General features: G+C 32.5%; 1 protein-coding gene across 4 annotated transcripts in view; it reads left to right on the top strand.

Moving 5' to 3' along the window:
- Cdh12 (cadherin 12) overlaps nucleotides 1-20,384 on the top strand; it is a 659,985-nt gene that overhangs the window by 562,480 nt on the left and 77,121 nt on the right. For all 4 annotated transcript variants that reach the window (XM_071611883.1, XM_071611880.1, XM_071611881.1 and 1 more), the window contains 2 exons: nucleotides 4,162-4,281; nucleotides 15,687-15,854. In XM_071611883.1, coding sequence (XP_071467984.1) covers nucleotides 4,162-4,281; nucleotides 15,687-15,854 — 288 coding nt within the window. The remainder of the gene's footprint in view (nucleotides 1-4,161; nucleotides 4,282-15,686; nucleotides 15,855-20,384) is intronic.

Genomic DNA, 20,384 nt, shown 5'->3' with positions numbered 1-20,384 from the left:
CTTATTAATGCCACATCCAAATTGGATCTCAAATGAATTCTAAATCATGATCATTTAGATGTTAGGGAACACTTACTTAGTTCAGTTTCTCTCAATTGGGTTCCCCCGATGCATTTTCTTTCTTCATTATTATATAATACAACTCCACGTTCAATTTTTCTGTTGCTCTTAGTTTTATATGTATATGTTAGGGTTGGCTTTAACTATTACTAAAAATACACTATTAAATTTGTACTGATTAGGGCAGTGTAAAGTGAACTTGAAGTGATTTGATACTCTGCCTCAAACATTCTGCACACTATCTGCAACCATTTATAAAGTAATTTTTTCTCTGTGAACTACATTCTCTCTGCACTGCAGTTAGAATTTTATATTGTTGTACTTGAATTTGAGGCATAGGAAATAAATTTCAGGCTGTTGTCAACATGGAAGACCCCTCCATTTTCAGTGAAAATTATTGATTAGTATATTATTTCCCTATTGTACACTAAATGGCTTCGCCTCAAATCCACAACCTTTTTCTACTTCCTGGGCATTTAGGATTTAATAGTGTTAAGAACAACTGGTGTGCGAGTTTAGCACTGAAGAAGGTAGTCTTGCTTAGAAGCATAAATATTCCTTAAATTTAACTGAGAATACTTTTTAATTTTTTTTATAGTTTTAGATGAACAGTATGCCCTTATTGTATTTTTTGGGGGAAGGGGGTGCTGGTGATCGAACTCAGTGCCTCACACACTCTAGGCAAGCACTCTGCTACTGAGCTACAGCCCCAGCCCTCTAACTGAGAATTCTTAACAACATGAAACATGAAACAACATGAAATTTTTGGTTTTTGTGTTACTATAGAGAAAGGCATGGGAGAGTTGACATAGCAAGCCAGGACTCACCTATCCTGAAATTGAACAGACAGCTCTTTTTAATAATGTGCTTGAAATAGAGAAACATGTATTCTTGCTATCATGTGACTAATAGGATTGAATGAAAAATCTCTGCTACTTCTATGTATTAATGAAGTACTCCAACTCTTTTACATGACAAACTTTATAAATGATTCACTCTCGATTTTAATATTAGATTTCAAGAAAAAATTTTCTTCAACATGTTTACTGGGAGTTCATATTAACATTAAAAACAGACACATAAAAAGGAAGACAAGATTATATTTGTATTCCTTTTGATATTGCATGTGGTATAGGTTTGGCAAACTTTTATTAAATTTGTTACTACACATATCTATTTTGTTAAATATTTTTATTTGCTACTTATTCAACAATGTTTTAAGTTCAAATGTACCTATACAGTAGAACAATTCACACCTCACAAACTGCAATTTCATATTTAGAATTGGGGTAATATTTAAAATTGATAGGCTTTTCTATAAAACACATGTATGGTAAAGAAATAAGAAAAATATAGGTAATGAATCTGAGGGTAAAAACAACTGTTGAGCAGAGGAAAATTTATTCTTGATAAAATGTTCATATCTACATCATTGAGCAAAGTCCAGTTTTGATGACTCCTTAAGACAGGAACATAATGATTCACAGAAGCAAACATTAATCATAATGAAATTTCGTGTGTGTGTGTGTGTGTGTCTAATCATGGTTTCATTATGATTAGTTGTATGATTAATGCAACTATTGATGGCATGGAAATGTTGGTGCTGGTGATGGAAAATACTACTCATCACTCTTAACTACTTAGTAGTATTTTCCTCCTTTCCTTCTAGAAGTTTCTTGTCCTGGGAAAGGCTGCTATAACATGTTTTTCATTTGTTGATAGAATATACCAAAGCATATTAAGCAAAAGCATTTGATATTGAATATCTACAAAAAGTTGTCATTTAATTTATAATTTTTATTTATTTCTTTATTATTGATTTATTGTTTTGTGTTACAATACCCTCAGCTATTCTATTTTGTATTTTGAAACAAAGTCTTGCTAAGAGGCAGAGACTGGTCTTGAACTTGGAATCCTCCTGCCTCAGCTTCTTACTGAGCTGGGATTTGAAGTACACTCCACTGCGCCCAGGGAAAGTTAGCATTTCTTACTCTAATCTCTAATACTTTACTTTTTTAAAAAGTAATAGTGAAGAGTGGATTCATTTCTTTAGACTTTATAAGACTTAGTTCATTCAAAGTTCAAATTGGTACCAACTTGAGAGAAAAGGCTAAATAAATAACTGAATGGAAAGGGCCAACTGTGCTTTCCCCAAACACAGCAACTACTCTGAATGCCTCCAAGGGATAGAGTGCACGGTAAAACTTAGGATGCACACACACACACACTATATATATATATATATATATATATATATATATATATATATATATATATATATATATATATATATATATCTCATCCCTGCTCAGCATATACATATATATGTGTGTGTGTGTGTATGCTTAGCAGATATTTCTAATTAAAAGCAAAATATAATTTTTTACAAGTTATGTATGATATCTTTGATTTTTGTTTTTACTCATTTAAGAATAACAATGTCGAAGAAGACATTGGGAAGCGGTACTTAAAAAGTTCTTGAAGACTGATTTATGAATGTGCTTAAGTAGATAAGAGAAAAATACAGAAAAAATTCTCTCCAACTTCCTTTTAGTACTTAAATAATATTCTCAATTAAAAAAAAAAAAAAGGAGAAAAGCTACAGATAATTTGGACTGTCTTCAGTGTTTTTCAATGCCAATGAACCCTCAGTTTAATTTAGTCTTGAGACCAAGAGGTGTTCTGTAGCTATTTGACACTGCAATTAAATATGGTTTTCAATTTTTCAAGTATTCTTTTCTAATTAATGGCTTCCTAATACGAGTATGCAGTTGCTGATTTGTAACTTGAAATTGCAAATCACTTAACCTCTAAAGTTCAGTAAGCCTCTAAACCTTTTAGCTTAGCTATTGATATTCTAATCATGAAATTAAAGCATCCACAGTAAGCAGATGAGCTAATGTAAGTGGTGTCCATGTTTTCTTTAGTGTAGAAATCAATAATACTATCTTGACAACTTTCAGTTCAATGATCTATCTACTGGAAATGGACTTAACTTTTAAAATAGATGTCTAAAATATGTGCTATTTGAAGTAACAGCTCTATGATTCCACATTTTTAAATTTATTTTAACTGATATGTGAAAATATAGCATATATATATATATATATATATATATATATATTAATGAAATGTTGTGTTATCCTTTGATACATGTAAAAATTGTGAAATTTTAAATCAAATTAATGAATCTCCTCAAATATTTATCATTTATTTATGATGAAAACCTTAAAAATACTTTTTTTGGTTGCTTTTAGATGGATATGTTATTGTTATCTATAGTACCCTAGATGCAGTACCACACCAGAGCTTCTTGCTCCTCCTCTTGTTACTCAGAATATTCATTAACATTTCCCCTATTATCCACCACTCTTGACTTCCCCAGCCTTTGTGAACCACCATATCACTCTCCACCTGTATAAGATCAAATGCTTAGATTCCATACATAGGTGGAATACATGTCTTTCTGTGCCTGGCTTATTTCATTTAACATAATGATCTATAGTTCCGTCCATGCTGCCACAAGGGACAGGGTTTAATTTCTAGGGCATATTATTATCCTCTTTGTAACACTTTTTTTTTTAATCTCCTCATCAGTTGAGCAACACTTCGGTCGTTTCCATTTCTTGGCTATTGTGAATAGTGCCACATTGAGCAGAGGAATGCAGATGGCCTTCCACATTCTGATTTCATTTTCCTTAGATATATTTCTCTTGGAACCACTGGTTCAAAAAGTAGTTTTGTTATAAAATGTTTGAGGAACTTTCACACTAATTTCTCAAATGGATGTACTAATGTGCATTCTATCAAGCATTGAGCAAGAGTTCTGTTTTTTCCCCATCTTCACCAGCTCTTGTTAGCCTCTAAGTCTTTTTGACACTAGCCATTTGTAATAGGGTGATGTGATATCTCACTGTGGTTCTGATGTGTCATTGTATGATGTTTTGATGGTAACAGTTAAATTTTCTTCAGTGGCATAATATCTCATGACATCCATGAGAAATGCCAAAATCCAAAGGAAAATAGAGTGCAGCAAATTATAGAAATGGCTTTCAACTCTGTACAGGAAGAAAGCTAGAGTCACACTGTCTTATTTTCCAGGTGCATATGTGCTCCAGGTCAAGGCCACGGATGCAGATGACCCGACCTATGGAAACAGTGCCAGAGTTGTTTACAGCATTCTTCAGGGACAACCTTATTTCTCTATTGATCCCAAGACAGGTAAATTTTTTATTAGAGAAAACATAATCACCACTCCTTCAAATATTTAAATTTTAATTAATTCTTGGCATGGAAATCACCTATTCTAATAGAGCAAAAAAGATTCTGTGAGCTTCATACTGAGCAAAGAAAACAGCATCTCACCTATCTGCTATAGATAGTGACTTGTGTAAATCTAAACATTTTCACATATACTTACAACTTCTCTGGTTGTCTTATTTTAAATTTTCAAAAGTCTATTTTTTAATTCATCTGGCTAAATAACTTTTCATTTCATGTTTCTTGGCTGAATTAAATTATATTCCATTTTTAGGCTTATCAGTGCATGGAGAAATCCTATATCATCTTTGCTATCTGTATAAGTGTCATAAGTGGCTGGCTAAAGCCAAGAGAGACAGGTTTGTAATAAAGCAAAGGAGAGCGTGACAGACATGAAGACCATTGATTCTGTAGTCTGTGTCTTCAAAGCCATCACACTTCTAAAAAAACAAACAAACAAACAAACAAAAAAAAAAAACAAAAAAACTAACCTAAATTGCAGATTTAAAGGCCAAATATAATATGGATAATGTAGAAAGGGCAGGAACATATGCACATGAAAGATCTTATATCCCTCCCCCTTTTTTTGTGGTGCAGGGGATTAAACCCAAGATCTCATGCATGCTAGGCAAGTGGTCTACCACTGAGGAAACCCTCAGCCCCTATTTTCCCTTATATATGACATGAGATCTCTCTTCTTCTAAGCAGTCTGTTTTTGAACTCTAAATACGTTGTTATGGAGATTCGTCCACTCTAACCAGTGAATGAAGAAGGTATTCCATGTCAAATCATAGTTAAAGCAGAAACTCCAGGTGATAGCCATTCTATCCCCTCTTATATAGTGCAATTAAATATGTTGCAAAATAAATTGGGCACCATTAATTATGTTAGCTGAAGATAATGGGGATTGTCAACATATACTAAAATAAACTATCTTTAAAATGTGCAGATCAATTACTGTTGATGAAAAATATTAAATTTATAAATTTTAAGACACATTATGTCTATGTATATATATTTGTATACAATTTATTGATATAATCCAAATATACTTCCTAAGAGAGGTATGTGCTAAAATCTGGTATGCCAATGAGATAATTTATTAATAATTAGCCATCTACTAATGTTGCCTAGAAACAAAGCATATTGTTTTTCTACTAAGTTGGAAACAAATGCAGGACCTACAGAACTTCCTGTAAATGCCCACTTCTTTCCCTTGTGATGAGGTCAATGGGGAAACAGAAGTTTTGAAGCTGAGAGTAAGATAGTGGATTTCTTCTTTGCCTAGATAAAAAAAAGAGTTGAGAGTAAAGAGAACACATCTTTCCTTTAAGGATTCCTTTGAGAAGTGTTGTAGTTTGGATATGAGGTATTGCTACAAAACTCCTCTGTTAATGAAGTAATGTCCAGAGGTACAGTAATTGGATTGGGAGATCTGAAACCTACTAAGTTCATCTTAGTTTGAAAGGACTAGGTGGTAACTGTAAGCTGGTTGGGCATGGCTGGAGGAGACAAATGACTGGGAATGTGCCCTGCAAGGGTACATCTTCCTTTCCCCACCTCCTGCCTCCTTAGTGCAAGGAGAAGAGCAGGATTCTTTTACCATACCCTTCCCCCATGATATGCTGCCTCACCTAGGGCCCAGAGCAATGGAATTGGCCATCTATGGACTGAGACCTCTGAAACTGTGAACCTCAAATAAATTTTCCTTTCTTTAAGGTGTTCTTGTTGAGTATTTGGGGTACAGAGATAAAAGACTAACTAAAACAAGAAGCAATTATAAGGGGAAGAGAATCCAGAAGGTCTAAACCTCCTCTGGTTTAGACAGAGTATTGTAGATTAAATGTCAGACCATGAAATGCTACCAGTGAGTGTGTGATGGGGAAGTAACCTTTAGAAGGTATTTTACAGTAAATATGGGAGTGAATGTAGGAAGATATATGTCAATATCATTATTAAACAAGATTTTTGATTATTGTTAACTGTGGGAAAATTATTTATTTTAGAAGAACAGGGAAAATTGAAGAAGAAAAAAGTTGAGGATGTTGTTCAATGAAGTTTATGTTGACACAAACTTTCCAAGAAATTACAGTGTTTTGGAAAATGGGCAGAATATATAAAGGATTGATGAAGGGACATCATCTAAAATGTATCCTTTCATTAGATTGGGTCATTAGTTTTTCTTCATATATACATATATATGCGATTTTCTTAGTTGTAGGTGGACAAAATACCTATATTAATTAAAATTTTTTTAATGTGGTGATAAGGCTCAAATCCAGTGCCTCACATGTACTAGGTGAGTACTCTACCACTGAGCTACAACTCCAGCCCCTGGGCTATTTTTTCTTAAAAGAGTTTTAAATCATTTCCAAATTTACTTTTATGGATAATCTGATAAGAAATGAAAATATGAATTACTTCAGTCTCTGAGGAGCACTCCTGAGAGACAAAAGAAAGAAAAAAAAAAGTATATAGCAACTTGTGAAGAAAGAGGGTCAGTTTTAGAATACTCTCATGGGTTTGCAATTATGTACTCTATAGGGTGTTTGTGTTTATATACTAAGCAGGGTGGCCAATGAAAGATGAATGACTTCATGCTGTTAAGAAAAACTGTAGGTGATGTGGATATAATTAAAACCTAACTGAAAATAAGAAAAAAAAAATATACAGAGATAAACTAAATACTTGTGTTAAGAATATACTAGCTATAGTCAAATTAATACCATACAGATATCAGTTATGTGAGTCAAGACAAATGCTCTCCTTTTGAGTCTACTTGGGCAGTATTAACTTTAAATAAATTCTAATTCTTTTCGAAAGTATTACACTACAACATAATATATGAATACACATTACGACTTTATAATTTCATGTTTATATTTTTGTATAATGCTTATTATATAGAACTAAATGTGAAACAATTCTGGCATAAAGTACATAATAGATTTTTGAAGCATTGATTTTCACTGGAGACAGAAGTCTTCGTAGTAGCATTGCCTCAGACCACTAGACAGGAAAAGAGTGGATGATGAGACACTTCATTAAGAGAATGAAAACTAGTTCTTCATGCACAAAAACCATTAAGAAGACTTTTTGTCAAATTTATCACCTTGTGGTAGATAAGAATAAATCAAAAATCAAGGATAATTGCAATTTCTCAGAAATACTCTCCATTTGTTCCAGCCATATAGCTTCTTTTTATGATTCCTCTTGCTGTTATTAAATAAAATGCATGAAAAGCCAATATTATCTAAAATTTTCCACATTTGAGTGTAGAGAATAGTTTAAAACAATTCTTAAAGGAAGAGTCTCATCAAAACTTCTGGTGCATAAATATTTAGGAAGAGATAAATATTTCTATATTTTGTTTATTAGACATGAGAAAATAAAATTGATGTTTATACTGATTTTTCACTTTGATAAGCCTTCCTAACATTTCTGAGTAGATATGGCAAGATTTTTTTTCTAAATATAAATACATGACATTAATATAGATTAATTTATTGAATGAACTAAATCAAGAAAGAGTACTTTTTTAAAGTTATTTGTTTGATAATTTTTTGTCTTAACCAAGAAATAGTTTGCTATAGGTATGTTCATATATATGCCTTAAGTTATAAATAAATAATATTCATAAAAATCCAAATGTAAGTGCATCTATAAAACATGCATTGTTTTATTATATTTAATGTTTATAAGAAATTGAATTATTTATTATATCATATAATGATATATTATTATATCATAAGCTTGTATCAGCTTATTATATAAATTATAATGCTTAATTATACTTAATGTTTAAAGAGCAACGGAAAGCCTTTATAAGTTATAAAATATTTTTTTAAAAAGCAAAATAATGTAGTATTTTATCTAGTGCATGGCATCAGAATACTGCTGATCATAGTAACCTTAATAACAGAGATATTCAATTTAGAACAAAAAATATTACTCTTAATAACTGAATCTAATGCAGTAATTAATGTTCAACATTTTTTAATGCATTTAGTTTTTTTTCCAAATTATTCCAAGTAACTAGTCTGCATTAATTAACTAGTGATTTCCACATTGTATATCTACATTGTGTATCATATAGTGATGACATTTTGTACTTTTCTAAAATATCTGAGCCCTACTTGAGGAAGCTTATTGATATCAATTTCAATATATTTGTTATTCTATAAACTTTAATTTTGTCTGTATACAGGATATAAGAAATAAACATTTTAACTTTTTAAATGCAAATTTTAGCAGTATTATGTACATTTACATTGTTATGCAACCAACAATGGACAGATGTATTGTATAAATAAAGGTACAGATATAGATATAAAACTAGTATTCTATATCCAGAAATTTTTGGCCAATTTATTTACATTAAATTTGAAACATGTGTCCTTTCTAAATTCTTTTAGAATTTGTGTATGTATACATCATTTATATAATTTATACCAAAACAGTTAAGGGAAAATGCAGTTGTATGAGCTACTTTCTTGTTTTTTTGTCTGTTCTGATATTCCAGGCTGCGTGACCCTCCTTAGTTCATTGACCTTACCAAGATTTTTGTTCTTGAGTCTATCACCATTCATTCAGATAAAATAATCTTCAAGTCTATATCCTATGTGTTCTTATGTTTTGACTAAAATTCATCTATTTTTTTAGGTTTTAAAGTGTGTTGGTATTCTAAAGCTCATACTAATATTGCAGCATGGACCATATCGTATGTTTTGAGCCAATACTTTGTAAGACCATGCAAATGCTTATGATGTCTTGTGTCTTGAAAATTATTTTCATATTGATTCAGAATATAATTTTGTAGAACTAAGATTTCTAATATCTCCATCCTTCAAGCCATTCCTTCAATATATGTTGGCCAGAGTGAATGAATTGCCAGGAAACATTAAAACAAGGACTCGTTATGGACACACCAAGGGCAAGAAAATCAATAGGTGCAGTACATATTAAGAAGAAAAATGTGTCAAGGAAACACACCATTATTAAAATAAAAAGCACACATGTTTAGCTATTTTGCAATGTTTTGCATATGTGTAAGCAATATTAGCTGGCCATGAATGCATCATAGGAAAAGATCCCCTTGTATTGGACATTGTCCCTCTCTAAGAGAAGTGTACTTGAGTTCCACTAGCCTTGTTTTAGAAATCATAAGATACAAACATGAGCAGAAAGATCTAAGAATGTTTGGCTTTGAAAAAATAATACTCCAGAGGGATGTAATATATGCCGGTAGGAATTTCATTCTGTGTTGCTTTCGAGGAGAAGCTCTCTCAATGGCTCTCTCATCTAAATACACTGTTCGTGTGTGTAAAAAGGGGATGTGTCATAATCTTATGAGCTTGACATCTCTAGATTTGGTATCATAGGTCAATACCATGACTGGTAATGTATTTAATTAATAATTTATTTTATGTACATTTATTTATAACCTATGACCTTGGCCACTGTGATACTGAGATGAATCAAGTAGATTCCCATCTACTGAGTGGAGCCCATCAAGTCCTCAGAAGGTTATATTTGAATTTTGTAAGACACAATTTTCTATGATGAATAATGCTACTAATGGACACTACAGATATAGACTGATTAGACGGGTGAAACTTCTTGAGGAACATCTCCTGGGGAAAATGACTCCTAAGTCCTATGGAACTGTTAAGGCCTATTATAGTGGGAGTTCCCTGTTAAAAATAACTTGTTAATTCTTCTTGTCATCTAAATACATTGTTGACAACATTTACATATATATAAACTTCATGTATGCAGTGATGGATGCAGAATTTTTACTAATGTCTATAATGGCTTGGGTATGAGGTGTTTCCTGAAAATACCTGTTTATGCAGGAATATTTAGAGGTAAAATTATTTGGCCATGAGACCTATAAACTTATTAGTCCATCTTAGTTTAAATCACTGGGTAATAACTACAGGCAGGTGGGATGTGGCTGGAGGAGATAGATCACTAAAGGATGTGGCCTGAAAGTGTATCTTCCCTGTGGCCCTTCCTCGCCACATGCTTTCTCTTTCTCTACTTCCTCACCCAGCCACAGGGGAGAAGCTTTCCTTCACTGAACATGTTCCCCCATAATGTGTTGCCTCATCTTGGGCCCAGGGCAATGAAGTCAGTCTGTGATGGACTAGACCTCTGAAATTGTGAGCCCCAGATAAACAGTTCTTCCTCTTAGTTGTTCTTGTTGGAAATTTCTGTCAGAGAGATAAAATCAAAACAATATGGTTTAAAAATGCATTATTTTTGGCCAATTAAGTCTAAAAGGAAATGAAACTCAGTAACTTTTCAAATCAACTGATAACAAAATCCAGATCTCTTATTTAGTGTTTTTAATTACTTAGCTGTGAAATTGAAAATGGAAATATATATTATGCCTGCTAAAGTTCTTAGTTCTTACACTATTATTATTGTTCCTATCCTGCCATCTATCTTTAACAGGCTTATATATAAAATATATTTTCTACTGCTTTCTCCACATTATTACTTGTATAAAGGTTAATTATTACTTGGTCAATCCTGGAGCCTATGATTTACTTAAAGAGATCACTCTCTGGTCAAAAATAATGTTTATTCAAGATGTTTCTCATGATATAGCAATTATAATACAGCTAGGTCCAAACTAAATCCTTCATCCCATTCAAAATTATATCAGAAATTCTTTTCTGCAAATAGTGACCAGAATTTTTAAAAACACATTAAATAATAATCTCTCTTGAAAAAAATGTATGTATGCTTTTATCCCATATGGTAAATTAACTATTAATTTATTAAAATCTATTTTTTAAAATATTATTTATTAAATGTCTACTGTATGCTTGACATTATTCTAGGTAAGTATTCTCCAAAAATACAAAGAAAAAAGCTTGCTTTCAGCAACTGATATTTTGTTTGGGGACCACAAACCAAAGAGAATAATTAAGAAAAATAAACAGGGTTTTGATTAGCAATAAGAACTAAAGAGAAAATGACAAAGGTCATGAAATGCTGAGGAGTAGTATCTCTCATAGAATAATGACCCAACCCAAGTATGAAAAGTTGTTAATTGCTTGAACTTGCAGATGTGTTATACTATATGCAAAGAAGAGCTAAGTCGCAGGTATAATTTATCCAGCAGATAATCTGCTATGGAGATGGGAATCATCCTGTTTCCTTTCAGTGGACCCAAATAATCCCAAGGGTCTTTCTTAGTGAAACAGAGGAGTCAAAAAAGAATTGAAGATGCTGCTTCAGAAGATGGTGAATGGGGATGAGGAACAGGCACTATGGGACAGTTTGAAATTAGTTTAATTAAACTACAATTGGCTAAAGCACATGCAGACTTTAGAGAATCACTAAGGCATAAATAGTACCTGGAGAAGGAATAACAAGAGGGTGCTGTTAGCTCACTAAGACTGAAGGAGAGAGAAGGTCTAGGGACACAGGCATTATCTAGTGAGGGCCCCTGGGATAGAAGGAATGGGATGTGGGCTACTATGGGAACAAAAGCCCAAGATGATTTCTGTTTTACTTGACAATACACTGCCAATAGACCTAAGACTTCCTGGAGCCAAGGAGCAAAGTCTAGAAAAGCATTAAAGTACATCTGGGGGGTGGGCAGCAATTGAATCTGTCTATTATATCCTCAATTCTTTTTTTTTTAATTATTTTTTTTATTAGTTACACATGACAGTACAATGATCTTGACAATTCATACAGTTGAATCAAATGGGGTATAATTTCTCATTTTTCTGATTGTACAGGTTGCAGAATCATATTGGTCATACAGTTACCTATATACATACAACAATAATAATATAATATATTAATAATAATGATAATAATAATAATAATATAATGCCTATTTTATTCTGCTGCCCTTCCTACCTCCCTTCCCCTCCCCTCTCCCCTCCTATCACATCTCCCTACCCAATCTAATGTGACACACTTCTTCTTTTTTTCTCCTCACAACATTATATGTGTATTCTGTATAATGATGAGGGTCTCCTTCCATCTTCTGTGCAATTCCCCTTCTCCCTCCTTTTCCCACCCATCTCTCTTCCCTATTTAAAGACCTAAAAAGAGCATACTACAGGGACACAGCCACATCAATGTTTATAGCAGCACAATTCACAATAGCTAGACTGTTGAACCAACCTAGATGCCCTTCAATAGATGAATGGATAAAAAAAAAATGTGGCATTTATACACAATGGAATATTACTCAGCACTAAAAAATTACAAAATCATGACATTTTCAGGGAAATGGATGGCATTAGAGCAGATTATGCTAAGTGAAGTTAGCCAATCCCTAAAAATCAAATGATATAAGGGGGGTGACTCAAAATGGGTTAGGGAGGAAGAGCAGGAGAAGAAGATTATATCCTCGATTCTAATAACAAAAGGTGAATGAAATGTTTACTTTAGTACAAGGCCTGCCTGATCTGTGGTCCCATGTCTTAGTACTGCACTTTACCTCTTCATTCAAAAAATAGCTTCTGTAAAATTATATTCTAGATGATCACAGATGCTGTTTGTGATATTTTTTTCCTATGTAATATCGTGTTATTTTTCATCTCAAAATGGCATTCTTGGAACATTTACTGTATTTTATAAAATAATCAGACATCCATCAAGATTGAGGAACTATTGCCAAAGAAAATAAACTCTCTGCAGACTATTTTTCTTTGTTATATTATTTTAAATATGTAAAACTATCTCAATCATATATGTCCATTTATATTGGCAGAAACTATGTAACAATATTTTCCCATTCTAGTTGTCTTGATTAATATATTAGAAATATCCTCAGTTAGAAGATATTCAAATCATCCCAGGATTAATTAGCTCTGTCTCCTTTTATCCAATAAATATAATTTAGTTTAGAATTATATGGAATGAATTAAAGTAAGTGGCATCATTTTTGTGAAATATTTATACTGTTCTATAAAATTCATGGGTTTGTTTTTAACTGCTCTCCTATAAGTCAGCCACTGTATCTATATACAAATACCAAAAGGAAGGTAGATAGGATGGACACATGATGCTAACATGAAAACTTAGTTGGCATGAAGCATTTTCTTCTGCTTCCTGCTGTCTGGTATGGAAGTACTGCAGCTCAATCCTTTGCAAAGTCCTCCTACATCAAAACCATGTAATCTATTCTTGCTTGTTTGATTGGTTTTCATTTTTAATTGATTGATAAACAAGTGGCCATAAGAGGAATAATTTCCTGAAAGAGAAATTTTCTTCCTCAGCATTTAAAAAAAAGTGACATAATAAAAAATTCTCTTTTCATGCTCAATATTGTAGTCTTCCTGATTCCCCAGATTTCTACAAGTTACAAAAATGTGCAAATGTTGCATTTTATTTTTGTGGAACCGTGGTTGGTTCTTGAATGTAAGTGATGGCGGTAAGAGCATCATTCTCATCATCACATATATTCTTGCTCTTCCAAAATTTTAATGTACTACCTTATAGGTAGTTAGGCAACATGGTACCAAAGTTGGGCAGGGAGCAGAAGGCAGGTCACCTATCATACCCAGGGCAGATGAAGAGGGCAGGGTGGCAGGTGCCATGGGGACATCTTGACAAATTTAAAAATCACAGGGGAAAAAAAGATCACAGGAAAAAACAGATATTCTGAAAGTGAGTTATATGTATCTACCCCCTTTGCAATTGCATCTTATTGTTTTGATCTAACTTCATCTCAGTAGATAGCTTTTTTATACACTTCACTAAGCAGAAAGAAACAAGTCCATAATTCGCTTTCCCTTTCTCTCTTTCCTGCCTTCTCTCTCTTTTCTTTCTCTCTAATTTGATATTGGGGATTTTCAAACACAAATGAGTTAAGCAAATAAAAATATTATATATATATATATATATATATATATATATATATATATATATATATTTGTAGTTATTATATTCAAAATAAATTGTGTAAAGCTAGGCCTTAGTGAACAGAAGAACAAGTCAGTAAGCATATGAACATATGAATCAAACTCAGGAATTTATCTGAAATTTTCAGAAAGCATAATTCAGAAAGAAGTCACACAGATTAAGGTAGGCAGGACAGAGACATTAAAAATTAGAGATCAAAAATCTTAGTTGTAAGATTTAGTTGGAAATAAAGCATCAGGATCTTAAGCTGGAGACAAACAGATTGAATCAAAATGGTGTCAGTACCAATTCTTGAATAAAACATCAGTAGCAAAATGAAGGCTGTCATTTTATAATTATTTCTTTCAAGTGTCAAAAGAAATTTCAGATTGCAGTTAAATCTGAATTGGCTTCAAAATGGCATTTGGTAGTTGGATAGTAAGTAGAAAGTAAAGATAAAATGAGGATGCATATTTGGTTTGTGATTTCAATGCTATGTGCTCCTGTTGATACTCTTTGTCATTCATACTTGCTCCCTTAAGAAACAACACTATCAATGCCATACAGGTTGAAGGCAAAGGCTGTCCCATCTTACCCTAAAACCATTGACTGCAAATAGGAATTAGGTTTAAAATGCATTCATGTTTTTTTTTTTTTTTTTGGCAAAGAATGCTGGAAGCTTTTACTTACTTCCTTATGAATAAGTGTAAATATAAATTAGTTCTAAATTTGGACACAAAAGTAGAAAATGAACATCATGTATAAATATGCATATGAACCATTAAATTTATGACTAAAAATGTAATTATGGATAAATTCACTCGAACAGTCATTTATTTGGTCAACCAGCTGTTGAGTTCCTTCCAAATATTGGGCTCTGTCCTAGGTGCTGGAGGACCTGGTGACAAAGGAGACAGAAGCCCCAGCAATTATAAAGCTTAATTATACCTAAATGAAAAATCTATTGCTAAAGTAACTGAGGGAGATGTGAAAGACAAAATATAATGTGCAAAGGAGATTATTCATGAATTTAAAAAAAAACTAAGTGGCATATTTATCCTAGAAAATGAAAGTGAAGAAGAAAATGGTAATCATTAGAAAGTGAACACTCAACAGAAATTGACCATGTACATTTTTTCACATGATTATGTTTACCATTTTTTTAAATAATTCTTATTTGAAATAGACACATTTGTATAAATAAAATTTAACCTAATGTTCTTAATTACATTTTAGAACTAATATGGTAGTTTTTAATAATTCCTCACTGCTGCTCTGTATCTCATTGTAGGGTTGTTTCCAAAATATATTAAATTATATCTTAAGTATTGAGCATTTAAGGTGTTTTTAAATAACACATGATTTTTCACTAGCATAACTTTGCTAGTGAATCTACATAGAATCATTTTATTGTGGTTGCAATCTATTTTATTATGGAAAGTACAGAATTTGTGATGTTTGTCTTCTGTTACTATTTCCCCCTTAAGGTATTATTAGAACAGCTTTGCCAAACATGGATCGAGAAGTCAAAGAACAATACCAAGTTCTCATTCAAGCCAAAGATATGGGAGGACAACTAGGAGGACTGGCTGGAACAACAGTAGTCAACATCACCCTCAGTGACGTCAATGACAATCCACCTCGCTTCCCCAAAAGTATGTAATTTACCCTAACTCAAAATCTGCAGAGCCATTTGAAATTATTGATTTACAATGTCATATAATGCATTAGCAATTAAAATCATTTCCCAGACATTTTTTGGTTTCAGGGAGCATAAGTCAACAGATAAAAACTGCATGACTTCAGAATTTATAATTTCAATGTAATTCACGTCCCATGTTATTTTAATAGAAAATAGAGTTAATAATTGAACAATCAGACTTATTAAATCAATGTTAACTAAAACAAAATATTTATAGTTGTTTGGGTGGGATCTTACCCTGATACATTATTAACTTAAGACGTAACACAAATATGCATAATCTGATATAAGACATCATATTTGTAACACATGTACCATCATATTTTTTATTATATATTTAACATAATAATTCTGTGACTCCGTTTTTGTAATTATACACATGGAAATATTTTCATATACTTTTGTGCATAGGATAATATTGATGATATTTTATTATTTTAGTTCTGACTAGTTATTTCATTTTAGTTTTGCAATAGGTGAAAATTGCTACAGTTCCTTTTGATAATAGAATGGTTCACACCTGTATCCTCTCTATAACTCTGTGTTTCCCTTTGAAAATGAGTATTTCTCACTTGTATTTCATCTAGTTTTCTGTTACAGTATTACATTTAACACCAATCAGTACCTATTCACTTCCCAGTGCATTTTGGGGAATCATTTCTCTGTTTCTCAGAGTTAGAATATTGATGCTGAATGGTTTTAGTCATAGTTTTATAAGAAATTTGATTAAATCACCAGGTAGTTATTTGTCTAAAGAGTTTAAAAACCAAAATAATTTTTCTTTTTCCACTTCAGAAGGACAATTAGGGAGTTCATCTACTAAAATCTGTAGCACTAAGAATATTTAAATAATTGTATGTTTTATTGCTTTGGCTACATGTTTTCATATTTGAATGTTTTGTCACTTTTTTCTTTATAGTTTCAAACTACATTTTCTTCATTGATATATTTTTTATTAGTAATCAGAAAGTCTAATTGCCAAATGTTTGGAATGGCATTTAGAAATCATTATATTTTAATGCATATGTTGATTAGTCAATTGAACCATTCCACCAGGACACATATTAAAAAATGCCATGTGATTCATGCTAAACATACATAGTTTCTGTCAATTTAAAAAATGTATGAATTTGTTACAAAGATAACATCAAACTTTAGAACATGGAAAGTATATAACAAAGTTTACTAGATAACATTATGAGCACTAACACAAAATTCCTTAAAGCAATATTTTTTCTTTTCTATTGAGGGAAACAAAAAATAAATAAATAAAAGGAGAAACAAATAATTAATTTGATTCTCTATCATATGATCTCATTAAAGAATATGATTCCAATTCTAAAAGCTTTCCATGTTTTTCATTTCTTTTCTCCTTTAGTTCTTTCTTTTCTTATTCCTTTCTTTCTGTTTTTATTTTTTTGTCTGCTTTAAATATGGCAAGCTGTGATAGATTATTGAGCAGTATAGATTGAGAGATTATTCTGTTTGCTTGTAAAATGTAGGATATTAAACATGGGTTCAAATTCAGGTTTTGTGTATATAAAGCATGTGGAATCTATAGTGTAGCAAATATGTTCTGGGAAATGTGATATTCTTATTTATATGGGTGATAGTGGTGTTTCCAGGTCAGAAATTCAAAACCACTACCAGTGGAAAGGTGTCCTACTAGTGGGTAGGTGTCAGGGTTTTAGCCCCTGGTTTCCTCCTGACCTGCGGGAGAGATAGGGAAAGCATGCCCCGACCAGGATGAGCCAAGAAAAGCAAAGCTTGACTGGCCGCCTGCACCCAGGCGCCTGCACCCAGCCCTACCTTTCCGAAGGACAATCAGACAAGCTAGGGAGACAGGTCAAAGCAGGATCTTGTTTATTGAGGAACTACACACAGCTAATATAATGCACAGGAGCCAATCAGGATAAAGGTCAGAGGGGTGGAGTGAGTTCACGTGTACACCCTTCCCAGGGTCTGTAAGGGAAGGCACGAGCTGCCCACAGGTCGGAAGAATCCTGGACCTATCCTGGAGGTGGTCTATTTTTTCTGTCACCACCACAGCACCACCTACTGGCTGATCGCCAGGAGCCATCCCAGCCACATGTGCGGCCCCAAGACCGGGAAGCCGGCAGCAAGTCATGCCCTACAGGTATGGGTGAAGAGTATTTTGTAGAAGTTTGGGCAATAGACCTGGAAAATAGACAGTGAAAGTCTCGATTCAAGAGAAGCTACATATAGTTAGGAGACACAAATTCCATGCTTAGATCCCACTGAAACAGAAAGATAACTTTAGATAGTATGTAGGGGTAAAAGAATCTGGATAGGTCCATAGGCGTGTTGGGTATTTATTCAAGTTTCAATTTGTGTTTTTAAGGGTGATTAAATAAGAAAGTATGTGAGCGATCAGAGCATTGAAACTGTTAGAGCATTTATAAGCTGTTCCATGAACTTTATGATTACTGTCTTATTTTCTTTCTTAAATTAACATTATTAGATTAATATTTATCACTTTGCCTATAAAGAAGATGGACCCTTAGAGAGATAAATACTCAGTTATCAACAATGAATTGAAGTTACAAGTTTTTAAACTCTGAAGTTCACAATTCTTCTAATTTAACATGATATTAAAAATAAAAGCTCTGGTTTTCTTTATATGCCACTCTAAAACAATATTATTTTAAATGCACCTCTAAAAAATCATAACGTATATTAAAATGTCTATACTCATAAAGAGAAAAATGAGAAGGCAATAGAAAATTACCTAGCAGATCACTGTGATCAAATTATTTTATGATTGTATTACATGCACATTTGAACCACTGTCTGGCATTATAATAAGTGGGAGATATTGTTGAATTATTTGAAAGAAGAAGGTTTTCATGTTTTGCATGAATAAAAAATTAGTCCAACTGCCTGAAGTTTTACATGTCTTTGTGTCAAAACCTTTTTAGTGTAACATCATTTTGAATTACATTCTTCAGAGGAAAAGACAGAATACATTTATACACAGTAAAACCATTTCTTTCGAGGCCAGTGCTCATTTACCAGAAACATTTCTCATATGGAGCAATTAAACAGCAAATGTGACATAAAATTATGAAGTGAAGTGATATCTATTTGAATGTTAATGTCAAGAAAACATGTATTTCCTACATAAATAACTTAAAGGAGAATTCCCCAGACGAGCTATATTTGCTCATGACTCTTAAGCAGTTATGATAAAAAATCTTGCTTCAGATGAATTTGACATACTTTTTCCATTGCTTAAACATGCACAACATAATTTTTTAGAATTTACTTATCACAGTGCTTTATGGCAATGTGTATATTTATATGCATGTATGACTTAGTAAGCCCCCATTTGCATCAATTTTCTTCTATAAAAGGAGATGGGAAAACATAAATGGCAAATGTATTTGTATAAAACTTATGGAAATAGTTTGTCATTTTACTGTTGATTTAAAATTGATTGCCCCAGGATTTTACAACTTTTCTCAGTCTGATAATGATGTTGACAACTATGGTATTGACTAATAAATTACTATGTTTCACACAACATAGAAATTGTTGTGTGACAATGATTTGGATGTTCCTTCTCACTTAACTCTTATAATAATTCAGTTTCAGAAATAAAATTGCAATGCTATATTGTTTAAAAAGTAAAAGAGATTCATCCAGGTACTCCATTTTTAAATTAACTCTCTCTCTAGAGTGGAAATTTATTTTTGATGCTTATGTTTACCCAAAAAGATCCTCCAAGTAACCCAGAAAAGTGTCCACAAATGAAACCAACTATACTGGATCAGAAGTGGAAATAACCCAATACCTACAAAAAGAACTCTATCTGAAATCATATGAAGAGAAAGTATTTTCTTTTAAAAATGTTTTGCATGAGAGTTATATGGCTCCTATCTATTACAATCAGGGATATCTCTAGAGGTTCTTTATTTGTAAGTAAGCTACAAAAATATTAATGATTTCTATTACATGAATTTTAAGTGGCTAAACCATTTAACAAGCTGATCTAAAGTATATATTATGAAATCAAATTACTTAAGTAATGGGGTCAGTTCAAGAGTATAAACGTATACGCACATAGATATTTATGCGGTTATATATACATAAGCATACACACAGTCTCAGAAAAAAAATTCACATTTTAGGATAAAATAGAATATCTCCTGGCCTTTGAGTTCAGAGAAGGCCTTGTACTACTCATCTGGATATGGTGAGGATCACTCAGTTCCTTTCACAAGCTTCCTTGTTACTCTCGAGTGCATTTTTTACACCTCGCTTCCCATCTTGCCTGGAAATTCTGGCTAAGGGCAGGCGACCTGTTTATTCATCAAACACACAAAAAATAAACAAAAACATAATAACACCCCCATAATATGCTTAATCAAAGCCTTTGAGCTTGGAGTAAGTTGGCTACAAATATTACAAAGTTGTAATATGTATACACTATGTATTTATGCTACATTATTGCAGAAGGGCA

Source organism: Marmota flaviventris, chromosome 5 (genome assembly GCF_047511675.1).
Source record: "Marmota flaviventris isolate mMarFla1 chromosome 5, mMarFla1.hap1, whole genome shotgun sequence".
Lineage (NCBI taxonomy): Eukaryota > Metazoa > Chordata > Mammalia > Rodentia > Sciuridae > Marmota > Marmota flaviventris.
The sequence above is the reverse complement of the archived record's forward strand: the minus strand, read 5'-3'. Positions and strand labels throughout refer to the sequence as shown.